Source organism: Cotesia typhae, unplaced genomic scaffold (assembly GCF_013202065.1).
Source record: "Cotesia typhae breed Kobodo isofemale line unplaced genomic scaffold, CoteBio_Ctyphae contig_123, whole genome shotgun sequence".
Lineage (NCBI taxonomy): Eukaryota > Metazoa > Arthropoda > Insecta > Hymenoptera > Braconidae > Cotesia > Cotesia typhae.
In genome coordinates this window covers 2329303-2339529 of record NW_027423715.1, presented here as the reverse complement: position 1 = coordinate 2339529, position 10227 = coordinate 2329303, and the positions used below count along the sequence as shown (strand labels likewise).

The window sequence follows — 10227 nt, the reverse complement described above, 5'->3', positions numbered from 1 at the left end:
GGGTGTGAAACTTTACAGCGTCAAGATCCACGAATACTTCCGAGATACCCTCACATTACGCATGCGTGACCTTGAGCCAGGCGACAAGGTGACCATCCTATAATCATTGAAACTCGGGTCTTGAATTTTCGAGATCACACTTACTCTCAGTAACTCAGTAACAGTTTTGTTTAATCCGTGCTCGCGAGTTCACGGATTCCGGCACTACACTTAACTCTCAGGTAAACACAACTCACAAGAGACAACTAAAGATGTCTGTGCACGACGTGGACCGTGAAAAGAGGAAGCAGATCTCGGTGAGAGGCATCGTAGACGTTGAAAACGTCGGAAATTTTAAAAAAACATTTAATAGACATCTTCACTACACTCTGGTTAAAGACCGAAATGTTGCGACCTCAAGGGATTATTTTTTTGCTCTCGCGCACAGCGTTAAGGACAATCTTGTCTCTAGGTGGATTCGTACACAGCAATATTATTATGAAAAAGATCCAAAGGTATTTTTAATTTACATTAAATTACATAATTTATTTTTCAATCAGCTGATTAATAAAATAAACTAACACTGATTTTTTTATTTACTTAGATCATTTTTTTTTTTATTTCATTTGATTAAATCAAAAATGAATTGTTATTTAAAGACATCAATAATACGACCTTGTTCCCAATTTAATAGAGATAATCAACAACGTCGTTTAGCGCCTCAGACATTTAAATATTACAATTTCAATTTAAGCTCTTATTTTATTTGTTTTATTATTATTTCTTCTTTTGGTGGAAAATTATTAAATTAACTGACATTAGAAATTTTTTTAAAATTTTATAATAATTCAATTTTTATAAAAAAAAAAAAAACTATGAAAATTAACTTAGCAGATCGTTTATAATTTCAAGAATTTTTGTAAAAAAAAATTGACATTTAGAAATTTTAAAAAACTACAAATGCAATTTTTTGGAGCAAAATTATTTGCTCCAAAAAAAAAATAAAAAATAAAAAAATTTTGTCAAGTGACAGCTAACTTTAATGTCATAAAATAATTTAATTAAAAAATTCCACATGTGAAAATTAAAAAAAAAAACTATGAGTGGAAATTTTTTTAAACATTTTTTTTTTTTTTGGAATTAATTTATTATAAAAATTTAAAATATTGACAGCTGTCAGCTTACTTAAGTATATGAAAATTAAGTTAAGAGACATTTAAAAATTTTTAGAATTTTTTTTTAATGAAAAAATTATTCCAAAAAAAGTTTTTAAAAAATGTCACTTGTAAAAAACTTCAAAAACTTGAAGTGAAATTTTTTAAAAATAGTTTTCTGCTTTAATTTAATTATTAAAAAAAATTAAATAATTAAATTGTAAAGTTTTTAATTAAATAATTACTAAAAATCTTAAATTAAAATTTATTTAAGTTAGAAAAAAATTTACCAAAATTTCTTCAATAAATTTTAAATCTTAAAAATTATTATTACATAAATTAAAAAAAAAAAAAATTCAATTTTTATCAGTAGAAAATTTTTAGTAATTTTTTTTTGGCTTGAAAAAAATTAAGACAAAAAATTTTAGTATAAAAATAGTTATTTTTTTTTTTTAAAGATTTTTTTCTATTTCTTCTTCATAAGAAATATGATGTAATTTACTACAAATAATTTTTTGTACTGAATGTTGAAAGGTAAATATTTTTTAGATAGCCAAAAGTTACAAAAATAAAAAAATAAAATAATAAAAAAAGTTGAGCAAGAAAAATAATGATTTGGTATAAAATTGGCATCTGAGCATGCGTTCTATGCCAACCAATGTCAAGAGCTATTGGAATTTTTCCCATTTAATTTATTTTGGCCAACGGAAAAATTTCCAACGTAACGTAAACGAGATCGGGTTTATTTCTTCCACGGCATGATGAATTCGTTAATGTTATGACATCTCGTTCATCTAGTTACATTATTATTATTGTTATTGCTGTTGAGTATAAATATAGAATTACGAAAGATGAGATTAAGAAGAATGTAAACATGTTTGTTACCTAAAAAGAGTTATCTCTTAATTAAAATTTGTTTAGTCTTCTTCAGTAGTAAATTAAAAATTATTAATAATTAATAATTAAATAATTATAATCACAATATTTTTATAAATTCATTTTTTTCAGCGGGTTTATTACTTATCGCTGGAGTATTACATGGGCCGAACTCTGCAAAACACGATGATTAATTTAGGGATCCAAGGAGCTTGTGATGAAGCAATGTATCAAGTAACTATCAATGCTAGAATTTAAAATTTATTCTTTATAAATATATGCTGTGGGAAATTCGAGAAGAATTTTCTGAAAGTGAAAGTTTGAATTAATATGATTGACTTACTTTCAATATTTACACAATTGATTTTAAGATTGTTCTTTTGCGTAATAACATTAAAAGTTATGATAATTTATTGGTATTTCTTCTGTATTTATTTATTTATTTATTTATCTTTAATTGATAAATTGTCTGATATCTGACTTTAAATTATTTTTTTGTCACTGAAATCAACAGATATTTGACCGTTTGTTGATTAAGTAAATTAAAAATAATTTATATTATTAAGAGAGTACAGGGTATTTTAATGAATATCTTGAGAAATATTGACATTTTTAAAAATATAAGCTCACTCCGAAATTACACTCATTGAGACCTTTCATTTGAGTACCCACATCAATTTTTCATATATTTATATATTATATATATATTATATATATGAATATATGAAAAATATATAAAAATGCATGTGGGTACTCAAATGAAAGCTCTTGATGAGTGTAACATCGGGATGAACTTATATATTTAAAAACAATTTTTTAATTCTAAAAAATTTCCAGATGGGTCTGGACATAGAAGAGCTAGAAGAATTGGAAGAAGACGCGGGTCTAGGAAACGGCGGTCTGGGTCGTTTGGCAGCATGTTTCCTGGACAGCATGGCAACTTTAGGTCTAGCAGCTTACGGTTACGGTCTCCGGTACGAGTACGGAATATTCGCGCAAAAAATTCGAAACGGCGAGCAAGTAGAAGAACCTGACGACTGGTTGCGGTACGGAAATCCTTGGGAGAAAGCTCGCCCGGAGTTTATGTTGCCAGTAAATTTCTACGGCCACGTGATCGACACCCCGGAGGGTAGCAAATGGGTCAACACCCAGGTAGTATTCGCGATGCCGTACGACAACCCGATTCCGGGATACAAGAACAACGTGGTGAACACCCTGCGACTGTGGTCAGCTAAATCGCCAATCGAGTTCGACCTGAAGTTCTTCAACGACGGAGACTACATCCAGGCAGTCTTTGACCGGAACTTGGCGGAGAATATCACCCGAGTGCTGTACCCCAATGATAATTTCTTCGAAGGAAAAGAGCTGAGATTGAAGCAGGAGTACTTCATGGTCGCAGCAACCCTCCAGGATATAGTTCGAAGGTACAAGTCGAGTAAATTTGGATCTCGCGATCATCACCGGACCGATTTTGAGCATTTCCCTGACAAAGTAGCTATTCAACTGAACGACACTCATCCTTCCTTAGCAATTCCAGAGTTGATGAGGATTCTCGTTGATGTTGAGCGTCTTCCCTGGGACAAGGCTTGGGACATCACCAAGCGGACTTGCGCGTACACAAATCACACTGTTCTGCCAGAAGCGTTGGAAAGGTGGCCGGTTTCTTTGCTTGAGAGCATCCTGCCGCGACATCTGCAGATTATTTACCACATTAACTTCCTTCACTTGCAAGAAGTGGGCGCCAAGTACCCCGGCGACCTGGACAGACTCAGGAGAATGTCCTTAGTTGAAGAAGACGGAGAGAAAAGAATTAACATGGCGCATCTTTCAATTATTGGCAGCCATGCCATCAACGGCGTCGCCAGAATCCACTCAGACATATTGAAGAGCGACCTCTTCCGCGATTTCTACGAAATGCACCCCGAGAAGTTCCAGAACAAGACCAACGGAATCACTCCCAGAAGGTGGTTGCTGCTCTGCAATCCTAATCTCTCAGATTTAATTGAGGAGAAAATCGGCAGCGAGTGGACGGTACACTTGGACCAACTGGCTCAGCTTAAGAAATGGGCCAAGGATGCCAATTTCCAGAGGAATGTTATGAAGGTCAAGCAGGAGAACAAGCTCAGGCTTGCTGAAATGCTGGAGAAAGACTACGGGGTTAAAGTCAACCCGGCTTCGGTCTTTGATATACAGGTCAAAAGGATCCATGAGTATAAGAGACAGCTGCTTAATTGTCTGCATATTATTACGATGTATAATCGTATTAAGAAGAATCCCTCGGCGCCGTTTGTTCCAAGAACGGTCATGATCGGTGGTAAAGCTGCTCCTGGGTATATGTTGGCTAAGAAAATTATTAAACTCATTTGCAGCGTTGCGCAGGTCGTTAATAATGATCCCATTATTGGGGATAAGTTGAAGGTTATCTTCTTGGAGAATTATAGAGTTACTTTGGCGGAGAAAATTATTCCTGCTGCTGATTTGAGCGAACAGATTTCTACCGCTGGTACTGAGGCTTCTGGAACTGGTAACATGAAATTTATGGTGAGTTTTAGTTTTTATAAACAAGGAAAATTTTTTTTGATAGTTAGAAAAATTTTTTAAAGATCAATTTTTTAATTTTTTTAAATTTAAAATATAGACAGCAATAATTTAAATTAAAAAAGATAGTTATAAATTCATTACTAACTCCACTGAGAGAAAATAAAATGAACAATTTAATAAGAAATTAATTTGTTGAAAATTTTAAACAATTTTTTTTTCTCAGCTGAAGGCCGCTGAAGAAATAAAATTTTCAACAAATTAATTTCGTCAGAAAAATGCCTATTTTTTCCAAAAAAAAATTTTTCTACAAGTGGAATGATTTTTATTCATTTATTTTTTAATAATTGTTATTGTGCAAATTTTTAATTATTGATATTAAATTTCTATACTTGAATTTTAATATAAAAAAAGATTTTTTTAAATAATTAAACAATTACTTTTAAACTTAAAGAAAAATAAAAAAAATACTAATTAATAAAAAAAATTTCAGTTAAACGGCGCATTAACAATAGGAACCCTAGACGGCGCTAACGTAGAAATGGCTGAAGAAATGGGCAACGAAAATATCTTCATTTTCGGAATGACTGTCGATGAGGTTGAGGAATTGAAAAAACGCGGCTACAACGCATGGGAGTACTACAACAAATTACCCGAAGCGAAACAGTGTATCGACCAAATATCCAACGGATTCTTCAGTCCCAACAACCCAGATGAGTTCAAGCAAATAACCGACGTCCTGATGAAGTGGGACAGGTTCTACCTGCTAGCTGACTACGAAGCCTATATCAAGGCCCAGGAACAAGTCAACCAGGCTTACAAGGACCCCGTCAAGTGGGCCGAGATGTCCATCAACAATATCGCTTCTTCAGGGAAATTCTCGTCAGACCGCACTATCGACGAGTACGCTCGGGAAATTTGGGGTGTTGAACCCTCGTGGAAACCACTGCCAGATCCACATGAGCCACGAGACATATAAGTCTGTAAAAAAAAAAAAAATAATTAATTTTATTTAATTAATTAATGAAATACTTATCATATATTTAATGTTATTTGTTAGTTTGTAATTGTTGAAAACTATTTATGAAAATGAAAGATTTAAATCGCACAAAAATGACATGACATTAATTGATTAAGAAAATTTTATTTAATTATTGAAATTACTGAGACAAACAAGATAACGAGACTCTCAATATTACGATTGGAAAATACGTTTGTCCTATTAAATATTGATAAATATTAAATATGAAAATTAAGTTAGCCGGCATTTAAAAATTTTTAGAATTTTTTTTTTTGTTAGAAAATTCATTACAAAAATATATAATATTTTTCTTCAAAAATTTTACTGTGTATTCTCAAAATATGTATGAATATACCCTTAAAATTTCAAAATAATTCATACAGTAGTTTTTTTTTTTTTTTTTTTTTTTTTTTTTTTTTTTTTAAATTTAAAAATCGCCTTTTTAGGCAAAATCAAAAAATCAAAAATGTCGGCTAATTTTATTATTAAATGCCATATTCACTATACAGCCTACAACGAAAACAATATTTTTAATGGAACTTTTAAAAATAAAAGACTTGTTAATTATTATATACATATACACTAACATATTGCGATACTTTTGACATATATACCAAAGTTTATATATTATATAAGTATTTATATACGTGTTCTTTGGAAATGTTTTATATAAATGAAATTTATCTTCACAGTTATCATTATCAATAATAATTAATTATAGCAATGAATATGTAAAGTTCAAATAATTGTTTATCTATTTTTGGTGGAAAAATAGTGATTTAATCAGTTATTTGAAACTTGAGAAATATATATGTTTTGTGAAATGAAATATTATATATATTCATGTTAATCGCTTATGTGTAAGCTTTGTAATTCGATTGACATCTGACAAAAATATATGCAATGTTAAATCAATAATTTGTTGTATTTAATTATGTATGTAAATTTTTTTTCTCGGGTAAATATTGTTAGTTTTATTAATTTTCTCCGGTTATAAATTATGTAGGACGTTAAAATATTACTTTTGCAAGGTCAAAGTAAAAAATCAATACCTTTCATTTTTATTTTATTATATAATTTATAGAATAGAAATTACCACTAAAAATTTTTATTTCTTCACATGAATAAAATTGAATTAAAAAAATTCTTTATAAAATTTTTAAAATCAGAAGTTGTAAAATTTTTTTTTAATTTTATGAGAATCAATTTAGCAGATAATAATTAATTTAAAAAAATTTTTTAATAAATAAATTATGGCAAAAAAAAAAAAAAAAAAAAAAATTGACATTTAGAAAATTAAAAAATGAAATTTTTCAGAAATAATTTTTCGGAGCAAATTTATTCAATAAAAAAAAAAAAAAAATAAAAAAATTATAATAATTAAAATTTTTCACTTAATAAATTACAACAAAAAAAATTTATTTAAAAAATTCCATCTTTAAACACTCTAAAAAATTCTAAATGCAATTTTAAAAAAAAATAATTTTCTGTCATGAAAATTTTTGCAATATATTTTTTCAAAAAAATCAATTAAATTAACAATTAAATAATTGTGTTAATAACAATGATGAGTCATCATTTATTATCTGCTATTATCAAGTCTTAACGTATTATTTGCTACATATAAGATCTGAAATAAAATAACTCTTGACATAAAATATTGTCATTATTTGTTGGCTAAGTGCACAGCTGTAAAATAAAATAAGAATCAATAGAATACATATTATATTAAATGAAATAAATACATTAGTTACTCCGGTCTGGTAGAGCTAGAATATAACATTACCTACAACTCTCACGTTCTGCCAACAAATAAGTGTGCAACTTGGTGTATGTTGAAAAATAATAACTGTGAGTACTGACCGAGGATCAGTATGTCGAACAGAGATACCGCTTTGGAGAACTTCATCTTATTTGACGAAGAAACAGTGTCCATAGTGAGTAATTATTATTGTTACTAATTTAAAAGTATGAACATTTAAAATCTTAAAAATAAAATTAAAAACAAAGTAATTAAAACTAATGAATAATTAATAATTAATGAAATAAACAAATAAATCTGGTGGTAGAAAAGTTTTCTTTGTCAGACTGTAAAGATTGCGCGCGTCACTTTATTATTCTACTGCGCATGTCTTACTGCGCATTGTTTTCAAATAACCCGCGCGTCATGATCTGATGTCGCGGATTTTTATCACAACACTAACGACAATATATTGTGTATTAATATTTTATTAACCTAATTAATTTTATTTCTTCTTTAAAAAATAATAAAACTTATTAATTAATTATAATCCTTTTTAGAACACATCCAATCCGGTGAGTCCGATTCAGCTTGAGCCGACGTCTGCGATTATTGCTATTGGATATGTTCCCAATTACGCTACACGGTAAATTATTTATTTGGACGTAACCTAGAACAAAAACAAAACTTCAAAGTCGCAAAACTTGGTTTTAATAAAAATAAAAATAAAAATATATTATAATTAACAAATGAAAGTCTATTTTTCTAGGTGCAATTTTAAAAAGACGATCGTGTTGTATAATTATAATTTTAAAAATAAATGAAACTAAAATGCGGTGAATTTTTTAATAAAGTTTTAAAATTATTATTTATTTAAATTTTTTGTAGGTTCGCTGTTAATTTAACATGTCGCGCAACTGGAAATATTGCATTTCATTTAAATCCGCGGTTAGACAGAGGGTATATCGTGAGAAATTCAAAAATAAAAGGCTATTGGAATGAAGAAGAAACATGTTCGCCATTTACTTCATGTAGCGGTTTATTACAGCGGAATTCATATTTTCATTTGGTCATTTTTTGTTCTTACAAGGAATTTTATGTAAGTTTTTATATATTTATATTTATAATCTTTAAATTAAAACATATTTGTTAAAATTTTTTGGACTTTTATAATAATTAAATTAATTAAATTAATAATCCAGAAATCAGCTGACATTAAAAAATTTTTTTTAAAAAGTTGCACTTGTAATTTTTTTTATTTTCTAGATTTGAAATTTAATTATTAAAATTTTTTGATAGAAATTTATTTATTATAAAAATCTAAAAAATTTTTTTTTAAATAATTTGTAATAAAATTTAAAAAAAATATCAAATTTCAGTATCATTAATATTCATATTAATTTTAATTATTTATTATTTTGACAGGTATCCATAAATGGCGAACATTTTTGTACATTTACATACCGATTGCCATTAGAATCAATAACAGACTTCGAGTACGACGGTGACGTGGAAGATATCCGGATTCGGTTGAAAAGACTTTACATATATCCTGACCCGAAGATCATTAAATCAACACTTAAGCTTGAACTGACGGACCAAGGACCTCTTACTAAACCTGTAAGTACAATTGAATTTGTAAATCATCAAACATCAATTATCAATAATTTAAATTCTAGAAAGTACCTTCGACAATATTTATCCAAGACTTTAACCACGGGACGCGAATATTCATAAAAGGTCGCCTGAAACTTCTACCTCAATCGTAAGTTTAATTTTTTACATTTATTATTATTATTATAAAAAAAAAATAATAATAATAATAATAAATTTCTTCTTCCTTTTAGATTTTATGTTAATCTCCAGTCTAGTCCATTGATGTATCCGCATCCAGATATTGCTTTACATTTAAATCCGCGTTTTTACCATGGAAACCGTTCACCGTTCGTTGTAATGAATTGTTGGAAAGCTGGCTCTTGGGGTCACGAGGAACGACACGAAGGACATTTATCTTGGGCGCCTGGTAGAGAATTTCTTCTAACGTAAATATTTACCTACATTTTATCTATTATTAATATTTTAATTTAAACATTTGTAATTATTATTTAAAACTTATAAAATTGAAAAATTACTAAAAATATTTTAAAATTCTAAAATTAAAAATATTTTCAATAAAAGTCTACATATATATTTTTTAAAGAATTAATTACAATAATTTTATCTAACAAATTTTTAATGAATCAACAATTATTTTATCTTAAAGTATTTTATAACCAAAATAAAATAAAATAAATTTTTTAATACTTAGAAATAAAATTCTATAAAAGATACTATCTATTTAATATTTCTTCTTTCTGTCTAGAATCCGCTGTGAGTATGACGGCTACGTAATCTGGCTGAACAATAAAATAATCGGAGAATTCAAGCACCGAGTGGATCCCACGATCGTCGACACCCTGCTAATAACTGGCGACATAGTTCTCTACGAGCTGGCAGTCAAAAATCCAGAAGAAGCCTGCGAATAGCCTTAGCCAACACTGAGACGATCCATCATCATGAGATTTAATTTTTAGTATAATATAATATTACATAATATAACATTAAATATAAAAGGAAGAAAAATGAGCTATAGCTAAATTGCAAATCAAAAAATAAGTAAAGAGAAGACAAAAAAAAAGTAAAGAGAAGACAAGTGGAGGAACGGGCTATTTTTATATGGATTTATTTAATTATCAAGTCAAGCCTTTGTCAAGTTTCTAATCTTCAACGTTGCGTGAAGTACTTTTTTTTTTATTGTATATTTTTTTAATCTTCCATTGCATAAAAATTGCCCGTCTTCCATTTGTTTCTTAATTTTACTTCGATTAAAATTATACACTCACTAATATTTATAAATTTATAAATATAAATATATGTGA

At 28.6% G+C, this 10227-nt stretch overlaps 2 protein-coding genes and 1 long non-coding RNA gene across 3 annotated transcripts; 2 read left to right on the top strand and 1 right to left on the bottom strand.

Moving 5' to 3' along the window:
• Positions 1–139: 139 nt before the first annotated feature.
• Glyp (glycogen phosphorylase) lies at positions 140–6486 on the top strand. The gene is made up of 4 exons (XM_074254247.1): positions 140–494; positions 2142–2243; positions 2847–4550; positions 5041–6486. The coding sequence occupies exons 1-4, from the start codon at positions 252–254 to the stop codon at positions 5524–5526; spliced, it is 2535 nt and encodes an 844-aa protein (XP_074110348.1). The 5' UTR covers positions 140–251; the 3' UTR covers positions 5527–6486.
• A 762-nt stretch (positions 6487–7248) lies between these two features.
• Positions 7249–10222, top strand: LOC141534078 (galectin-6). The gene is made up of 7 exons (XM_074253221.1): positions 7249–7505; positions 7870–7955; positions 8198–8408; positions 8735–8929; positions 8989–9074; positions 9157–9351; positions 9672–10222. Exons 1-7 carry the CDS (start codon positions 7443–7445, stop codon positions 9832–9834), a joined length of 999 nt encoding a protein of 332 aa, XP_074109322.1. The 5' UTR covers positions 7249–7442; the 3' UTR covers positions 9835–10222.
• Positions 7839–9134, bottom strand: LOC141534086 (uncharacterized). The gene is made up of 3 exons (XR_012480370.1): positions 8996–9134; positions 8774–8927; positions 7839–7979 (listed from the first exon to the last, which is right to left on the bottom strand). It is a non-coding gene; the product is annotated as an uncharacterized LOC141534086 (long non-coding RNA).
• Positions 10223–10227: the final 5 nt, after the last annotated feature.

Coding starts and splice junctions, on each gene's coding strand:
- Glyp (XM_074254247.1), top strand. CDS start 252: ATGTCTGTGCACGACGTGGACCGTGAAAAGAGGAAGCAGATCTCGGTG. Junction 495..2,141: donor ATTATGAAAAAGATCCAAAG/GTATTTTTAATT, acceptor CATTTTTTTCAG/CGGGTTTATTACTTATCGCT. Junction 2,244..2,846: donor GTGATGAAGCAATGTATCAA/GTAACTATCAAT, acceptor AAAAATTTCCAG/ATGGGTCTGGACATAGAAGA.
- LOC141534078 (XM_074253221.1), top strand. CDS start 7,443: ATGTCGAACAGAGATACCGCTTTGGAGAACTTCATCTTATTTGACGAA. Junction 7,506..7,869: donor ACGAAGAAACAGTGTCCATA/GTGAGTAATTAT, acceptor AATCCTTTTTAG/AACACATCCAATCCGGTGAG. Junction 9,352..9,671: donor GGTAGAGAATTTCTTCTAAC/GTAAATATTTAC, acceptor CTTTCTGTCTAG/AATCCGCTGTGAGTATGACG.